The 20,210-nt window shown below is 42.1% G+C and overlaps 1 protein-coding gene across 1 annotated transcript in view; it reads right to left on the bottom strand.

Moving 5' to 3' along the window:
• Positions 1-13,470, bottom strand: part of PLG (plasminogen) — a 41,551-nt gene extending 28,081 nt beyond the window's left edge. The window contains exons 1-5 of the mRNA XM_045544694.1: positions 13,307-13,470; positions 7,394-7,529; positions 6,102-6,208; positions 2,832-2,946; positions 844-983 (exon numbers count right to left, since the gene is read on the bottom strand). Of these exons, the coding sequence (XP_045400650.1) occupies positions 844-983; positions 2,832-2,946; positions 6,102-6,208; positions 7,394-7,529; positions 13,307-13,421 (613 nt within the window). The 5' untranslated portion in view covers positions 13,422-13,470. The remainder of the gene's footprint in view (positions 1-843; positions 984-2,831; positions 2,947-6,101; positions 6,209-7,393; positions 7,530-13,306) is intronic.
• Positions 13,471-20,210: the final 6,740 nt, after the last annotated feature.

Raw genomic sequence — 20,210 nt, forward strand, 5'->3', positions numbered from 1 at the left:
AAATGTAGACAGAAATATGAAATGAAGATGTTTCTTCCGTATGACACTGTTAACATTTTTAGCATTAACCTTTAAAGTACACTATTAAGTTGGTTGGTCCATTAAAATAATGCATTGCTGATTTAAAAACTGATTTCATTGCTTAGCTCCAACTAAACTACAAAGTCTACCACATTAAATAAATGGTGTTTATTTGAATTTTATTGATTTCATGGTTTTATTTTAATTATTTAATTGTAAATTTGGGGTTTTATACTGTGTAAGAGTTTTAAGCATAAGAAGCTGTGTCTAGAATTTAGACCTAGTTTTATATTTGTAGATGCTGAAGTAACATTTTCTTTCTTTCTTTTTTTTTTTTTTTTGAGATGAGATCTCACTCTGTTGCCCAGGCTAGAGTACAGTGACGTCATTGTACCTCACTACAACCTTGAACTCCTGAGCTAATGCTATCCTCAGTAGCTGGGACTACAGGTGCATGCCACCATGCCCAGCTAATTTTTTTATTTTACTTTTTTGTAGAAACAGGATCTCTCTATGTTGCCCAGGCTGGTCTTGAACTCCTGGCCTCAAGCAACCTTCCTGCCTCAGCCTCCCAAAGTGCTGGGATTATCGGCATGAGCCACTGCGCTCATCCTGAAGAGTCATCTTCATAAAAATAATTCACATTAATAGTTGGGGTCTGAGCAAATTTTTGCTCCTTTCTAAGGGGTGAATACTTATTCAGTTTCATCGTGCATGGCAATAATTGATTATTAATAATATCCCAGAGGGAAATGGCTTTACAGTAAATTACTTTATAGGTGAAGGGCAGATATGGAAAGATTTTCTAGGGCCAGTCCTGACCTTCACACTCAGGAATGTCGCAGTAGCCGAATCTCTGGCCTGGGTCGGTGGTGTAGCACCAGGGCCCCCGCTCGTCGTTGTCTGGGTTCCTGCAGTAGTTCTCCTCCAGCCCCTCTGAGGGGTACGCATCAGGGGAATAACTGTGACAACGGAAAGAAGCACTTTGACTGTGTTCTGAAAATCAGCACGCTACCAGCAAGGCAGAATGAGATGCTATTTCCCACGCGAGGTTTAAGTTTCTGTCACCCAGATGCATTTCAGCTATGTGCTGTAGCATTTGTGGTGACAGGTTTCAATTTCTCTATTGATAGGCTGCTTCAGGTACAGTAGCTGACATTATCATTACTACTGTATTGACAGCCAAGTCTTAGAAACAGAGAAAATGTATTTTTATTACACAGTCAGCAGAAATACGAAGGCCTCAAACCCGAAGACCCAAATCCTTGATTCCTTCCAAAACGCCTGCTGTTGTCAGCTGCTCTTTCTCTGTAAAAACACTGTGGCTAATAGCATTTTGTCTGTGCGAATATGTGCCAGACACTACACTAAAATCTTTCTGTATGCTCTCTCTTTTAGTCTTAATAAAAAACCCTGGCAGGATGGTGTTGTTACCCCTGTTTTACGGAAGAGAAGACTGAGCGTGGCGATGTCAAACAAAACAAAACTTGCCCAAGCTTGAACAACTACTAAGGAGCAGATCAAGAACTCAAAGTTGATATGTCTGACTCCAAAGGCCAAGTGTTCTCTGAAATGCAGCCTAAATTATTAAAATAATGCAGATGGGGAAGGGAGTTGAACTCATTTTCAGCTCTAGAGCTGAGTTGCTGTGTAGAGATAACAAATTAGATGAAATGCACAAGACTTAGAGTCTAGAAGACACGTTTTATTTCTGGTTCTTCTGTGTACCTGTCTCGGGTGACCCCCACCCACCCAGGACCTCAGCATTCTCATAAAGATGAGCCTAGACCATCGTGTCAAATCAGCCAAGACTGTCCCTAAGGCACCCGACACTGTATGGTTTGGCCATTTGGTTGAATTGTTTTACGTTATCTAACGGGGAAGATTCGATCTGCTCATCTCATAGGGATGCAGCAAAGGCGGTCTGCTTGGTGTTGGGGGGCCAGAGTAACAGACACTCAATTCCTATTCCGTGAGCACCATTACTGAGAACTTAAAGCCATCTGACACCGCACTGGGGAAAGTACAAAAAGAATGACACTAAAATAAAAAACAGAAAGTTACCATATTTATATTTCATGTATATCTCATTTTCATTTTTATATTTTATTTACTATTTTATATTTTTTTGCTCTTTGCTCCACAAGGCTGAGGTGATGAGAGTTCCAATTTGATATGCTTGACATGTTTGCATCAGTCCCAGTCATCTCTGGTCTTTCCTCAGACTCAGCCTGGAACTCATGGCTTCATTGTTCTTTTTAACTAAGCTTGCTTCTATGTTCTAGGCCTCCCCGAAAACTCTATACACAAGAATAAATAGAAAGCAACCATTTTCTACTTTTGTGCTATAAATAATTGAACATCATCAAATTCTATATCAACATCACAAAGGTTCTATCTGCTTATTCACATATTCCAGTTTGATTTAGAAGTGATAGAACTATTCTAAATACAGTCGGCCCTCTGTATCCCCGGGTTCTACATCTGCAGATTCAACCAACCGTGGATCAAAAAAAAACAATAAAAAATGACTATACAATGATAAAAATAATACAAATAAAAAATACAGTCTAACAACTGTATATAACATTTACATCATAGTAGGTATTATAAGTATTCAGGCAATGATTTGAAGTGTATGAGAGGATGTATGCAAATGTAGGTTATGTGCAAATACTGTGTGTCATTTTGTATCAGAGACCTGAGCATCCAAATATTTTGGTGTCCTTAGGGATCTGGAAATCGATCCCCTGGGGATACGGAGGGACGACTGTACCGTAGATGAACACGAACACAAGAGAAAGTCTTACTTAGGTTTGTGGGGAACGCTGGAACTCCATTTCTGACAGGTGGTGCCATTTTTCGTTTTGGACACTGTGCCTCTGTAGTTCCTTCCCGTCCCCGTCTTGCACTCTGAAAGATACACTGAAAGGAAGGCCACACAGCGGTCAGAGTCTTTCCACGCGGTGCAGTGGCGTGAGAGAAAGAATCTGCGCCCCGGACACCATGTCCCTGCCGTCTGAACACCAGCGTTTCTATCTACGAAAGGGCTGCAGGGCACTGAGCCACCTCGTTCTTCGGTTCATTTACTCAGACACTACTCACCGGCCCCGTGTGTCAGGGGCCAGCTCCCGGGGACGCGGGGACAGCAAGGCCCTACCCTCAGGAGCGCACATCCTAGCGGAGTCAGGCAGGGTGGTCGCAGAAAGGTTTCAAGGAAACAAAGCATCAAATGAGAGAACTTCATGGTGGTGTGAGTTGCAGAGAACACGAGTAGCGTGATGCGGACGGGTGAAAGACTGAGGAGGGGCTTTTTAGACGGGGACAGCAGGCTTTTCAGAGGCTGAAAGAGATCCAAGCCACTTCTGTTTTCTCAGGCTCCCAGTGACATGAAAACGTGCCGGAAGGGGCTATAAAACTGTGGTCCACTTTAGTGCTCACAGTGGAAACTCTCAACCAACCTTCACTCAACCAACTCACCGCCTAGCCCCTGGGCTCCCTCCTGTCTTCAAGGCACTCCAGGGCCCACGAGCGGTGCACACGCGGGACGTGGGCACACGCAGCTGCCAGGCCTCTCTCTAGTGTGGCCACCACCCCTGTCCCCTCAGGTGCGTGTGTGCTTGCCAAGAGGCATTTGTTTCTGTTGTCCAACTTTCTTATGCACTTATATTTAATTAAGGATGATCTAAACTGAGAAGTGAAGATGAAAGATCTTGTTTTCATGTTGAATGCTTTTGATGAGTTGAAAAAGTAAAAAAAATTGCTGTCAAATCCACTGAAAGCAACCCTCTCTTACAGTTGACTATATAAGTTTGAGGAGAAAATCATAAAAATCTAAAGTCATTGTACACTCAGATTGGTTAAATGTCTAGATCTTTCTCCACTTCAAAGATAAGGAACATGATTATTGTCGACGACGCAGTAGAGCATAGTTTATGCAAGAAATGCACCAGGGAATTCCTGTTGGTGGTCCCATGTTCAAAGAAAAAAGCCTCTGCTCTGCATCAAAAGGTGCTCGTGCTTGTGTCAACTTGTGGTCTCAGCAAAACGACATAACGTGTCAGGTACATCTGCATCACCCTTTAAGATTCCGCATTTTAGCCAAGTGTTGTAAGTCATTGATCAATCACCTGGGGAAAGTACTTCTAACATTGCTACAGCAAACTCAAGCTTTCAACCCCACACTACCTATAATGATTGCAAATACGTCTTTATCGGGACACGTTATTACAGTAGACGATTTTACTCATCGAAAGTGTAAACTCAAGGCACTTTGTGAAAGGGAGGCCCCGGAGTCCGGGGAGACTTGGAAAAGAAGGTGCTGCCTGAGCTGAGACCCAGGACATGGAAGGAGCTGGCACGTCAAGGACAGAGGTGCAGAGGGTCCCGTGCAGGAGGGGTGTGTGCTTGGCATGTCGAAGGAACAGAGGTAAGCCCGGCGTAGAAAAGCTTAGCGCGCCAAGCAAACAGTGGCCCTGGGGAGATTTAACTCAGGACTCTCTGGCATTTGGGACGTATTTGGATCTTGTTCTAAGTGCATGAAGGAGGGTTTTAAGCAGGGAAGGTACATTTCTAAGAGATCGCTTGTGTGACTACCAGCAGGGGGACCAGTGACTGCAATGGCCCCAGCCAGAGATGATGGATTTGGGTGATGGCAGATGTCAATGTAACCTGACACAGACTGTTCCCAGCAAAACCCAGGCAGGTCAGGATTCCACAGTAAAGAAGCAAGCGCCAAAGATTGACTAACTTTTGACTTTTTGCCTCTCTGGTGTTTGTATGTACCCGCCAGAGTTTGTATAACCTTTGCCTCCCTCTTGTCACCTTGAAAACAAGTAAACTAAGTCTTCAAACTTCAGACTTCAGCCTCAGCCTAACAATCACCCCCATGTTCCTTCTGGTTAACAATTTACAAATGACATATTTAAATGGTAGCGTTTGTAGAGAGAATCCCACCAGGCTTTTTTTTTTAAAATCTGGTGGACAGTAAGTGATCCTGTTTATTTCATCCTTTACTCACTATTTATGAGAACCAGTAACTTCAACAGATAAGGTTTAGATTTAAACTCAATAATTAGAGGTAAACAGTGGTAAGGAAGAGGTGGAGCTAATGGAACCCAAGATGTGTCAATGCATAGAAATAATCCTAACCTAAAGAAATATTCTTTAAAATCACATTTAAGAGTTTTACAATGAAGACTGCAAACAGTGTTGCAAGTCATTATCAAGAATACAAGAAGTAGGATGTTTCTTATCCTCTTTAACACCCGTGATACAGAATATTTGGAGAGCTGAATTGTTATTATTAGTCTTAATACCTAGCCAACAGCAAAGTATAGGAGATAGTTGTTAAAATGTCATGCATCTATTTAAGTCTTCATAAGTTCCACGTAATGGAACTTTTGCATATCTAAAAGACATGCAATTTCCACTGAAATCCAGGCCACCTTTTATCCTAAAGGATGCAACAATTGATCCACATTTTAGAAGAAACTATAGAAAAGGAACTGTAACTTTTGTATTTTAGTACATTTTTAAAAGGAAACATTTCAGAGTCTGAGGAAAATATAGATCATGACCCAAAAAAAGAGAAAAGAATCAGTGGGAAATTTAAGAATAAAAATAAGGACTTTTGTCCCTATCCAAATGTTACTAAGGATTAAAAACGCCTCGAGGTTTCTGTTTTACCAAACTTCAGTGTAGAAGTTAGGGCCCAAGGACCATGGCCACCCTGCAGAACAAGTAGCCAAGGTCATAAAGAACGTTTAGACTTTTCCATCTTCTCCGGAAAATAAAATTTCAAATATCTTATTTTCCAGATCATAGAGGTAGAAGTAATTTTGTAACCCCAGTCCTTTCATTGTTCAAATAAGAAAAATGAAACCAAAAGAGGAAAGTAATACAGTCAAGCTGACATGTCTGGTTGGTGACCAAATCCTTTCCTAACTCAGAACTCAATCTCACTACACCATGATACCTTCATTATCTGGCCTCATAAATTAAAGATATAGAGGAGGAGGAGGGCGAGGGGGAGGAAGGGGCAAGAGGGAGAAGGAGGGAAAGGGAGAAAAAGTACCCACTTTTCTTTTCAAATAAAACGACATCTCTCATCCTAATGATTCTAGAAGACTTGCTGTTTTCAGCCATTATCACACATTGTTGCTCCTTGCTGTGATATTGGAATGACCTGAGAAGAGAATCAGGAAATAGGCAAATGCTTTTCCATACTTAAGGAAAGCAAATGTTTATTAGCAAGACACTCTATAGATCATCGTTTCTCATGAAGAGTCAGGGAGCTCAGAACTGCCGCCTTTCGGCGAATCGTGGCGCAGCATCAGTGAAGTACTGAAAATAACGCACCAGCTGGCGGTCACTCTTATTCCTCATACTTTTACCTTCTCCCCCTCGTAATTTTCTCTTTCTCTCTGTTTCTGCTGCTTTACCGTTTCTTCATTCATTTCCTTAATTAAGTGCAGGAGTATTTGTTTTTGTGTTGGAAAGAAGCAACTCCAATTGCCCTGAACTCATTCAGGTCTGTCTCTGTGACTTCCGGACTCCAGTAAGTTCCCCTTAACCTTTGCCCCTACGTCCCACCTGCCCTTCACCTCGCACCTCCCTTCCCCATCCACCTGGTCCTGCTGTGGACGCTCTGCTTGGGGCTCAGAGCTGTTGCAGCCACCTTTCCAGGCTGAAGGCCTGTGTGAAGCCTTTGCTCTGGCCAACGTGGGCTATACGTTGTCCCTGCCAGTAGGCACAGGGCCCTGCCTGTCCCCTGCCCAGAATGCCTCCCTGCCGTCCATGCTTGGCAAGACCTCACTCACCCTCAGAATCCAGCTCAGGGCTCACCTCCTCCCTGCTGCCTCAACCTCAGGGGCTGTTCTTTCCTCTGAGTCTGTGCAGAGCATGCATTGATGAGGCTACTTCACGGCACCTCACCTTGCCTTTTTTTTTTTTTTTTACATTATTTACATTATGTCGGATTTCTTTGACTACACGAAAAGGCAGGCACTGGATCTTGGATCTATACTTGTTTGCTCCTTCAGATCTATCTAGGACACTTTCATTCACATGACCTTCAATAAATGTTTTACTGGTGATGATGTTAGAAACTAGAGCTCAGACAAATAGCTGCTAATGTTTACATTGTGTATAGAAATAAACTACTTCCTTTTAGGGTATTTTTCTAAAGGGGACACCAATAACTCTTAACAACAAGCTGTTAGCATGACTTCAGATACTGTGAACAAATGTAATTGCAAACATTGATCCCGTTAGTTCCTCTCAAATAGTATTTTTGTTAATAAATCCATGAGTAAATTACTTGCTATCAAAATTATAGATTTCTGTTTAGGTACAACAACAATGAAAATACCTGCAAATGAATTCTTTTTCCTCCTCACATTTTGCTGCACATTCATTTATGCTTCCTGCTCTCAGCTGCTTCTTGGTGACACTAAACAGGGAAGCCCCCTGGGTTTTCACATAGTCATCCAGAGGGTCTGCTTGACCTAAAAATGGAACATAAAAGTGGAACAACTGAGGAAATCAATCAATGCCATTGTTTAATTATCATGACTTTTTAATCTATTTGCTTTGTATCAATCAAACGAAACTTGTTGCTTTGTTGGAAGCATAATATGTAGGCATAAACAAAAATGTTGAGTCAGGAAAACACTTCCATTAACAGATTGCAATATAGTAAAAGATTAACTAGACTGATAAAACATTAGAAGTATGGAAGAACTTCTATGTTGCTATATTAGTGGATATAAAACCTTAAATAATATCATGCTGTTTTTGTTACTATAGCCTTGTAGTATAGTTTGACATCTTGTAACGTGATGCCTCCAGATTTGTTCCTTTTGCATAAGATTGTTTTGGCTATTCAAGCTCTTTTCTTATTCCAAACGAAGTATAGAATTATTTTTTCTAGGTTTGTGAAATATGATGTTGACATTTTGATGGGGATTTCATTGAATCTGTAAATCACTTTGGGTAGTGTGGACATTTTAACAATGTTGATTCTACTATTACATGAGCATGATATGTTTTTCCATTTGTTTGTGTCATCAGTAATTTCTTTCCTCACCTACGGAACCTAAGGGAGAACCCAGATGTAAAACCATCCACATACAGCCAAAAGATCTTTGACAAAGCAGACAACAATATACACAATATATGGGGAAAGAAGTCCTACTCAATAAATGGTGCTGGGAAAATTGGATAGCCACATGCAGAAGAATGAAACAGGGTCCATATCTCTCACCACTCACAAAAATTAATAAAGGATGGATCAAAGACTTAAATGTAAGGTATGAAACCATAAGAACTCTAGAAGAAAATGTTGGAAAAACTCTTCTAGATATTAGCCTAGGCAAAGAATTTATGAAGAAGACCCCAATGGCAATCACAGCAACAACAAAATAAATAAATGGGACTTGATTAAAGTAAAAAAGCTTCCGCACAGCTAAGGAAATAATAAACAGAGCAAACAGACAACCTACAGAATGGGAGAAAATAGTCTCAAGCTATACATCTGATACACGGCTAATAACCAGAATCACAAAGAACTCTAGCAAATCAGCAAGAGAAACACAAACAACTCCATTAAAAAATGGGCAAAAGACACGAACAGAAGCTTTTCAAAGGAAGATAAATGGTCAATAAACATGAAAAAATGTTCAATATCACTAATCATCAGGTAAATGTAAATTAAAACCACAATGAGATATCACCTTACCTGAGATAGAATGGCTTTTATTAAAAAGTCTAAAAACAACAGATGCTGATGTTGATGCAGAGAGAAAGGAAAGATTGTACACTGTTGGTGGGACTGCAAATTAGTACAACCACTATGAAAAACAGTATAGAGATTCCTCAAAGTACTAAAAATAGACTTACCAGTTCATCCAGTAATCCTACTATCAGATATTTACCCAAAGGAAAAGAAGTCATTTTATCAAAAAGATACCTGCATATGAATGTTTATTGCACCACAATTCACAATTGCAAAGATGTGGAATCAACCCAATTTCCCATCAATTTATAAGTGGATTAACAAAATGTGGTATATGTATGCTATGGAATATTATGCAGTCATGAGGAAGGATGAATTAAGGCCTTTTGCAGCAATTTGGATGGAACTAGAGACCATTATCCTAAGTGAAGTATATAAAGAAAGGAAAAACAAACACCACATGTACTTGCTATTGAATTGGAACTGATGAGGACACATGTGCACAGATGGAAGTAAAACTCAGCAGAAATCAAGCAGCAGGGAGGGAAGGAGGGAGTGGATGCAAACCTACTTAACAGGGCCAATGAACACTATCTGGGTGATGGACACACTTATAACCCTGCCTCAAGCATAACAAAATCAATACATATAACCAAAAATAGTTGTATCCCCATAATATTTTGAAATAATAATTTTAAAAAACCTTAAATAAGAATAAATAATATCTGTTTGCTGCAATTACCATGTCATGATAGAAGAGTAAGACACCATCTGTGGCCAAGATCGATGTCGATTTGTCCATCCCAGGGAATAAATGGAACTTGAGGCTATTGCTTGATTTCCAACAATATACACTTGGGTCGCTACTGTCACTGTCACTTTAATGACAAACATTCTCTGAATAATTCACAAAAATTTTGGTGAGTTGACAATGTTGAGAATGAATAAGAACTGAACTAAATTATGTTGCCTTCTTGGGCAAAAGTTACTGGAGGGTAAGAATCTCATCCACAATACAAGGTGATTTTTGTACTCGCTTTAGTGTAGCGAAAGAACACTGTTAATTGCAGAGAAATGATTTTTTTTTCCATAATGCTGCCAGGTATCTGGCTTTTCAGAGGAAATGGTAAAAAAAAAAAAAAAAAGCAGAGCCTGGAACAAATACTGGCCTTGATTTTTCTGTGAGATAAAATTTGGGGCAGAGCCTGTCCAAAAGTTACTTTCCCTCTTGTTACTGCAGATTGTGGGCGAGGGGTTCCCGCTGTGTACCCAGTGCAAGGCTACGGAGTGCTCCCTGTGCCGAGGCCCCACATGACCCCTACCTGAGCTTGGGGAGCCCTGTTCCGAGCCTGGAGGTGCCAGCTGCCATCGTTTGGCACAGCATGCTAGTGATTTTTGCAGGAGAGGCCAAAGAAGGTTAACAAAATGGGACAGCAGAGTTTCCATGGGATTAGGCAACGTGGCAACCTTGACCCCTTTGAGGGGAGTGGTGGGGGCCAAAGGCAGATGAAGCGGGTTAAAGAGTGACCAGGCCGAGCAGCGGCAGAAGAAGGAAGACAGCCCTCCTCAGAAGCCCGGCTGGGATGGCCCATGTCCTCCAAGGAATATGCAGCCGTAAGTGCTTGTTAAAAACGAGGCACCTGGAGCACGTTTGCGTGCTGATGAAAATCAGCCAGTAGGAGGGCTCATTCGGGGTCAGATTCTCACTCAGAAAGGCTGTTTCTGACCACCTAAAAACACAAGCACTAGAGAGCAGGTGGGCGTGCTCTACGCAATAACCAAAGTCCTCTGCCAAAGTCCACCTCCCCTGCCTCCGCTACTCTGCCCCTGCTCGGTTTATGATGCTACAAACTGTAAGGGTGGGTCACTGAACTGGAAGTTGGTCGGTGCATTTTAAACTGAACATACCAAAAAGCACTTGATGGATGTATCAAAAGATGATGGAGAAATAGCTACTTCAAGCCCGTAGCCATGTCTTCACCCTGCATTTTCTTCCAGTTGGAACTCTCATTTCCAAGAAGAGTTGTGCTTTGGTAAATCTATGTAGATCAGGGTGTGACTTCAAAAACACACACTAAATCTATAAAGTGTGTCCTACAAAGAATTAAGTTAAACTTTTTGAAGAGTTTTTGGGAAGGGTAGCAGAGCAGGCTACATAGAAAGGATACTCAAAATGAATATTTCCATCTATATCATCCTTTAATTAAGTTACCTTTAACTGTGCGGTGTTATTGTGTCTCACAGGTACAGCTGCTGAGGTCCACCTTAGGAGCTGATGTCCCAAACAAATAACCCAAAAGAGAATCATTTTTTTTCTTTTTAATTTGAAAAATTTTCCCCAAATCATTTTTTCTCTTATTCACCTCCAGGACTCATACTTCAGTGGGGTTTAAGGGATTTAATATGGTTTATATGTTAGTGAAGAAACATTAAAGAAATCCTTTAGTAGAAAAAAATATTTCATTTTATATTATAGCAAGATATAAATGTACATTGCTACAAAAGCAAATATTTTTATTAATAATATGGGACTTTTTAATCACGATAGTGTGTGTATGTCTATGCATACTTGTGTATAAGAGAAAAGACTTAGTAATTTGTGAAATGCAAGATGTTTATCCACCTCTCACTGAGTGTAGCTATAAAAGAAATTTTTTTCTCTCCCCAGTCATTGCAGCACACTGGAATGATGAAATTCACTTGCATGGAAAGTGAGGGGAAATATATGCTCTCGAAAAGAATGAAGAGAGAATCCACCCTCACCCCAGGTTGATTAAGATGTATGTTAATTCTGTTGCAGGGAATTGTGTTCTAATCTAACCTTTGGATGTAGCTCACTGAATAAGTTCATAGTGTTCCAGGTCCTAGTTTCCATGGGCTGAAATAGAATATTCATACTCCACGTACACACACACACACACACACACACACACACACACTAATTTCCCACAAAAATCTCTTTGTTTAATCTTCTGCTCCGTATTTTATTTGATATTTCTTTGAATAGCTTCCACTAAGTTAAAATGTATTTGACTCTAAAGTATAACATGTATAATTTTATCTGGTAATTTATAGATTGAATTTCAAGTATCTATACATTTTTTATATGAAGAAATGCTAGAATAATTTAGGATTCCATTTATATGGAATGTCCAAAATAGGCAAATCTTTACAGACAGAAAGTAGATGAGTGGGTGCCAGGGGCTGCAGTTAGGAAGTAACCATTAAGGAAAGTAGAGTTTCTTTTGGGGATAATGAAAATATTTTAAAATTTATTGTGGTGATGGTTGTACAACTCTGAATATATTGAAAATACACCTTAAATGGGTGAATTATATATGTGAATTATATCTCAATAAAGCTTTTAAAAAAAACTAGAACATATTTAGAATAGCTTTTTGTTTTGTTTTTTGTTTCAGAGACAGGGTCTTACTCTGTTGCCTTGGTTAGGTGCAGTGACATGATCACAGCTCACTGAAGCCTCAATCTCCTGGGCTCAAGTGATCCTCTCACCTGAGCCTCCTGTAGCTGGGACTACAGGTATGTACTACCATGACTAGCTTATTTTTTTAATTTTTTGTAGAGATGGGGTCCTACTGTGTTTCCCAGGCTGGTCCTGAACTGCTGGCCTCAAGCAATCCTCCCACCTTGGCCTCCAAAAGTGCTGGGATTACAGGCTAGAATACCTTATAAAATGCTTAAACAAAGTTGAAAAGTGAGAAAAGCACTAGATTCCTTCTTCTAAATTCTGGTTTCTTCACTTCTTTCATTTGGGAGTTTGGTCAATGGGCAAATGACATGATTTTCCCAAGTCTAGATTTCCTTACCTATAAAATGGAGATGAGTATATTACCCTACCTACACCACCCGCTAAACAAGTTGCTATTAGGAAAGGACACACGCACAAACACACTCATACACAGGTATGTACGTATGTATTTATAAAAATGTGCCTGGTCTAACGCAAGCACTAAACGAATATTTGTTGAATTACTACATGCATACATCATGTGGCAAACTGGTGCATGTGCTTTCTCCAGGCCTAAGAAGCAAACATATACCTATGGAGAGCCTTACTTAAGCCAGAAGAAACAGAGAAATTCTGAGTCCAACTCCACAAACTGGTCAAGGAACAAAATATACTCAATGAGATATTTCATTGTTTAAATTTGGAAGTGCGGGGAATGTGACACTTTAACAAAATTGATATAAATTATCAAACTGAGAAACAGGCAAAGAGATTAACCATCTTTTGGGTTGTTAGCTATATTGGCTATTTTGTTACCTAAACTAGCCATTTGGGGTCATTTAGATTTAAAAAGTCACCCATTATTTTCTCTGCCCATTCAGCCCAGCACCCTGGCAGTATTCATAGGGAGATTAAATTTATTTCTTGAATAATTTCTCAATCTGAGATTTTGAACTGGTTATCTCAGGAATTAAAAGCTAAATTAAATGAATTGCACAAAAAGCCATAAGGTATGTACTTTAAATACATTGCTAGGAAAAAAATTATCAAAGCAGAAAATAAAAAACTTTAAGTCTTACCTGATTTCAGAAATAAAAGAAGGAGAAGAACCACTTCCTTATGTTCCATGTTGGGACTGGCCAGCAGTGTCAGGAAAACAGTGTGTCTCAATCCCAGGATGTTATTGACTTGCATAAGAGTAAACACATCCACAAACAAGATAGTCGGATTAAGTTAATGATTCTCTAGGGGGCCCAGGCCACTGTTCTCAGAAAGGTTCAACACTTCAAATATTACCTTAAATAAAGGAGCTTACAAAATGTTTCAGAGCGGGATCTGCAATAGATGCTGGGAAGTGGTGGAAACGCTTTTCCCGCATCCCACGAGGCTGCCCCACACCGCCCTCCTTCCCTCTCATTCCTCCCCTTACCCCTTCAGTCTCCCTTCCTTGTTACTTTTCCTTCCTTTTCTTTTGGATAAAATAAAATCACAAAAGTAGCTCACATTTGCTGAGCACCTTCCAAATGCCAGACCCTCTGCCAGGTGGCACAGCACAGGTTCTGTCAAACTGGGGGACAAGTGGTGCTGTCACCATCCTCATTGTGGGACGAGGGCATGAGGCTGTCCCAGGGTTACGTGGCTGACCAGAGAGACAGCTAAAAGACACAAACTAGTTAGGTCTGATTATGAACTGAGGCCAAGCGTCACTGTTAACATGCCCACATTCTACCAAACATAGAAATTACCATGTAAAAGTGAAAACATTTTCCTATTACCAAAATTTCTTAATTCCCAGTGGACTCCCATATTTTCCATAATCATAAATTATGTTATAAAATATCAATATTTCCCCTAAACAAAGTCACAGTGCATTACTATATTTTCATCCTCGTGAGAGAAAGCAAACAGTAGTAGAATTAAATGGACAGAGCTTGTCACAATTTTAATCGTTTAATCTGCACTTTTCCCAGACTTAAGGCTACAGTTAGTACATGTTTAAAACTGCTATTTTATGGTTCAAATTTTTTTAGGAACAGTTAAATTGACTTCTCTATTTTAGATGTGAGATGAGGGCAAGAAAGCATCCATTCCTCTTTCCAGGCTATGAAATTCCTTCCTGCAAATGAACTGGCAATGTGTAGAGTTGGAAGCCAAATTCTCCTGGGTGAAACATCCTCCGAATTCCCTGGGATTAAAGTGCTATGCCGAATTCTCCAGAGCAAATCATTCTGGACAACAAGGGGGTGGCCCCGTGCGAGGGGCAGGGGCGACCTGACCCCATTTCCTGGCGTGCGGTGGCAGCCTGGCTCCCTCCTCCCTCACGCTCGCAGGCTCCCCTGGGCTCCCTCTCACCAGCACCCGCTTGTGGAAGGAGCAGAAGGTGGAAGCAAGTTGAGAAACTAGTCGTGGGCAGAATTTTTTTTCTTGAAACAGTGTGAAATGTCTTTTAGGGGGCAATGTCGGTGTGTTTGAGAAAGTACTTTGGGAAAAAAAAACCCAGACTCTACTAATGTATAATGTTCCCAGTATGGGTTTATTCCCCTTTAACATACTATTGTAGCACTTCCTCCTGGACAAGTCACCTCAGGAGTGACATTATCAGAATTTCTATGTCCACAGGATTTTCCCTTTTCCTGCTGTTTTTGGTTTTGATTTGGGTGGTGTTGAGACACCTTTTGCCCCCTCTGCCCCTGGCGCGGGCAGAGCTCTGTCCCGGTGGCCCAGCCCTGGAGCACGTGCAGAGAAGAGCGAGGAGAGCCGCATTGCTCGGCTACGCCTGGGCTGGTGCACAGTGCTCAGCTACACCCGGGCTGGGTGCACAGTGACGGCCGCTGCGCTCGGCCCTGCTCGGCTTAGCTTCACAGGCACAGGGGCGGCATAAAGCAAGGGACTGCTCTGGATGTTTCCTAAAAATCCCACACTGCACTCGCGGAAGGACTTTTGCCTGTGGCTCTAAAGACACTAATTCAAAATAAGTCATTTTCTACCTGAAAGAATGGTGGGAACTGAGAAAAGAGATGTTGAAAAGGATACCATCTCTGTAGCTAATATCAGGTTGGACAAATTCTGAGATTTATGTTTTTTTATTTAGTTCACTTCATTAAGTATTTATTGACCACTTATTGTGTACAGGATTGTCTTAGGTTCTTTTATTAATAGGATTACAGTTGACCCTTGAACTATGAGAGGGTTAGGGTTGCCGACCCTCCAGGCAGTCAAAAATCCACATATAACTTTTGACTCCTCCAAAACTTAACTACTAGTAGCCTAGTGGTGACAGGAAGCCTTACTGATAACATAAAGAGCCAATAAACACATATTTTGCATATTATATGCATTACACAGTATATTATTACAATAAGGTTAGATAGAGAAAAGAAAATGTTACTAAGAAAATCAGAAGGAAGAGAAAATACGTGGACAGTACTGTACTGTATTTATTGGTCCTGTTAGAATGTCATCAGTTCACACAAGATGAGTCACCTGTCTGAAATGGGGTCCCCACAGCTGCATACCTCAATCTACTGTCTGACTTGTTCTTATAACATCAGAACTGTTCTCTGCTTCTTAGGAGCACTCTAGCATCACTAGTGGCACTTCATATGGGTCCCCTAGTGTTACTCAAGGCTTACAGTATTGCACTAAACATAAAAAATATTTAAGAACCTAAAGAGATCACTTTATACTGGAATCCACCATTCACTGGAGACGAACTGGTCACGCAGGGATGATGAGCGTCACAGGGTGTTTTAAGGAGACACGCCCAACACTTGAGCTTGCCGCAGTTGCAACAGGAGGTGGCTAAGAAACTATTACAGAAGAGTAGTATTACTACAGTTAATTTTATGGACTGTCAGGGTGGCAGTCTACCGTTGGTTGCTGGTGTGCTCTTGACCGAAAAATGACCAGACACACCAAAGTGTCAAGTCCAGTCTATTATCTTGGTCCTCTGGCTCCTTGCTTGGAAAACTCACCAGCAGGGCCAATGTGACAGAAAAACCACAGGCAGGAAGCAGTTTCACTGGAGCAGCTCTTTATTGTAGAACAAAACGGATCTGTCTCCACAAGTGGAAGGTGACAGGCCAACTCGCCGACTCACTGACTGACCAACCGACCCACTCTCTCCCACTGAATTCTCAGATTGTTTCCTTTTATTAGCCCAGTCTGTGGGAGGGCTCTCGGGAGGTGTGGGATGTTATCAAATGATCAACAGGTATCCTCAAAATTCCATCTAGGTATATGAGCTCCCTCTCCAAAAACCCCCAGTGCGGGGTGGAGGGGGGTGTGAACCACAATGCAGATTCAAGCTAATGGCATAATAATTACCCTTAGGTTACTCTAGGTCACTTTCTAACTCCTATCATGCCTGGGCCAGGGAATTCCCAGACTGATAAAACATTCCCTCCTTCCCCAGGTGTAGCAGTTGCTGGGGATAGGATTAAGGGTGGGGCAACACCAAAATGGAGCGCCCACCCTTGTGCTGCCCAGGTGAAGCAATTGCTCAAAACAGCACCAAAGCAGGGAACACTTTTCTTGCTAAGAGCTGGAGATCCTAACTATCCACCTGACATTACCACAGTTAATTTTATGCACTTACAATTTAACGCCGCATCTGTACTTTTGTTTACATTTCTCTTGACTGCAAATGGCGCCATGTGGGGTCTGAAGTGTTTGTGTGCATAAGTTTTGATAAATTTTACTTTGTATAATAGATTTGTGTGTACTTTATGGTAGTGAATGATAAAATAGACTGTTATCTACATATGCTTTTTGCATCATGACATACATAACTTTTTCTTAATTTTTTCAATATTCCTGGGTCCATGATTCATCTTTGAGTTTTTATTTTTTTATTTTTTTAATTTTTCTTATTTTTTGAGACAGAGTCTCACTCTGTTGCCCGGGCTAGAGTGCTGTGGCATCAGCCCAGCTCACAGCAACCTCAAACTCCTGTGCTCAAGCAATCCTCCTGCCTCAGCCTCCCAAGTAGCTGGGACTACAGGCATGCGCCACCATACCCGGCTAATTTTTTCTCTATATATTTTTAGTTGTCCATATAATTTCTTTCTATTTTTTTAGTAGAGACGGGGTCTCGCTTTTGCTCAGGCTGGTCTGGAACTCCTGAGCTCAAATGATCCACCCGCCTCGGCCTCCCAGAGTGCTAGGATTACAGGCATAAGCCACCTCGCCCGGCCCATCTTTGAGTTTTTTTCAAATTGTCAATCTCCAAAAAATTTTCCAACACATTTTCTGGAAAAGAAGAAATCTGTGTATAAGTGGACTGGCACAGTTCAAACCTATGATGTTGAAAGGGCCAGTGTTTGTAAAAAGGAAAAATCACAGTCTCTACCGTCTCTCAAACTTTCCCTAAAGGAACTCCAGGAAATTTTTGCATGTAAGATTTGTGGAGATTCTGTTGCTGCACTGGTAGCCAGGCAGGAGAACATTCAGATAAGATGGGAGACGACTCTGATTTCCCTAGCTCTGCCTACCAGGAGGCCTGCAACCAAGATCCACTCAGGTTCTCTTAGGAAGGAAAACATCAGCCGCTCTCTCCCAGCGTTAAAGTGGTAAGTTGTAAACACAAGGAAAGGCCAACTTCATCAGGAGAGTGAAGGCAGGTTCACCCCTCAGTCTCATCTGAGGTGGAAGCTGGGGCCAGGTCACAACTTCCCGGGTGACGCGCCTTCACACAGCCTGCACTGCACTCGCTGCTGGCCTGCCACTTCCACCTGCCAGCCCCTCCTGACGTCCATCTCCCCCTCCCTCTGGCCCAGGCTCTGCCGTCTGGGAACTGCCATTCTAGGACAGCTCATTACGTCGCCATGGACATGTCTGAATAGCCCCAGTGAGGACACATCATCTCCAAATGAAAACAGCAAAACAATTAATCTACCAAGGACTCACGCTAAGCATCCCTTTGTTGTTGTAAAGGTTCTTAGCAGGTTTATCTGCACCTTCAATGCCAGTATGCAGGTTGCTTTTGCAATTGTTTTAGTTTATTAGGGCACATCACCTAGGGCACGCGTTCCAATTAATCTGGAAGTGGCTTTTGTTTCTTCTGTTGGCCTTTTCCACGTGTTCGTTGGCCTTTGCCCATCAGGCCCTGGGGCCGTGTAATGAGATGCTTATCGGCCCTCGGCTCCAGGAGCGATAGTGAGTGCCTGTTAGCAGAGTGGTTAAAAGGTAATCAATCCACTAGGGGACCCTTCTAAGTGACATCTGACTGACTTACTCAGGGTTCAGCAAGGTGATATTTTCTTAATTGAGTTGTGGTAGAAGAAGTAGAGATGTCTTTTCATCTTCAAAAAAACATTAGTTTCCACTGGCCGTCTCCTCATCAGACGTGCTATATGCTTAAGAAAAACATTAGCAGAGAAGAGCGTCATTCCTGGACAACTTAGCCGCCTGCACTGAGTTGGCACCAGGACTCCGGCGAGGACAGGCCGGGGTCCTTTCTGCCCTGAGGTCCAGACTCACTGTTGATAAAACAGACGTGAACCAGATCATCCTTTCCATCTCGCACGTCCACTAGTCTCTGAGCTAAGCAAGGCAAAGATCTCACTTCACGGTATTGGGGGGAGAAAAATCATGTACAAAACATTAAAATCTTTTCAGAAAAACAGATGAGTTCATATAAAAACTGGTGAAATCTGAGTGAGGTCTGTGGACTGGTTCCTGACATTGTGCCCGGGGCAGTTTCCTGGTTGCAATGACGGATTCTAGCCACGGGAGACGTTACCCCCAGGGCAGGCAGGGCGGTGGCTGCAGGGGACCTCAGTATTATATATTTATAACTTCTCCTGTGTTTATAGTTATTTCAAAATAAAAAGTAAATATACAGGTCTACATATGTATACATTTGTGTATGTATTTGGATATGTGAGTATATATGTGTACATATTTGGATACATGTGTATGTATCTATGTATATTTTATGAGGACCTAGGATGATGTAAATGTTTCCATAATATTGAAGAGAACTCCCAAAGTACAGAAACTTGTCCAGGAAGAGTCTAAAGTTACAGAATTTCTAACTCAGGGTGCAGAACTCAGCTTTTGGCTGAACCCCATGAGCTCAGAGGATGAAGAGGCACCTTCCAGCACCACGCTCTTCCCTGGCTGGAGGACAGGTGGTTAAGGACAGACGGATGCCTGGAGCAGCAGCTCCTCCCTTCTCCCCGAACCCTCCTAACCGCAGTAACAACTCCTCTTCCCTCCCTCCCTCCTGCAGCCAGAGCAGCTCTCCAGCTCCTCAATCCCTTGATCTTGGACTTTCAGCCTCCAGGACTGTGAAAAATAAATGTCTGTTGTCTAAGCCCCGTCCCCCCGTCTGTGGTACTTTGTTACAGCAACCGGAGCTGGCGGAGACTCCTGGTTAGATCAGAGCAAGCAGGTGAGGGGCCTTGGAGGAGGGGAAAGAGTGGAAACTAGATGGGGCCAGGTGACTGGGGGAGGGTGACTACCTTAGGCCAGATAAGCCACTGAAGGCAGGGCGTGCCACAAAGTTGGGGACCCCCAGGTCCCTCAGAAAAGCATATCATTTGTGGAGAAAAGGAGGTCCCCTTTTTCAAAGGTCATTTCACCTTTATGAAAGAATACTTGCTGTGCTTCTTAGGCTTAGAGCACAGTAACCTGAGCCCAATCGTGCCCGAGTCCCTAAGAGTGGCCAGAGAGGAAAAGAATCCACTTAGCTGACATTTCACTTGAGGAAGTTGTAGGGATGCTGTTTTGAAGGCATGTTCAGGGCAGGGGGAGCTAACTCACATCCCACCACGAGCCTGCTGCCTTCTCTAGCCCAGTTCCTTCCGGCACCCTTCCTTGCCACCTAAGGAGTGATGGACTATTGCAGACATTGTTCGGCTTATCTGGCTTACTTTACAAAACCAAGTTCCAATATACGAGGGACCGTGGGAGCTAAGGGTTCATTTGAGAAGCCTTTCCACTTACCCAGGCTGTGATCAGTAGCAATTGCCATTCCAA

Source organism: Lemur catta, chromosome 2 (genome assembly GCF_020740605.2).
Source record: "Lemur catta isolate mLemCat1 chromosome 2, mLemCat1.pri, whole genome shotgun sequence".
In the NCBI taxonomy this organism is placed as follows: domain Eukaryota; kingdom Metazoa; phylum Chordata; class Mammalia; order Primates; family Lemuridae; genus Lemur; species Lemur catta.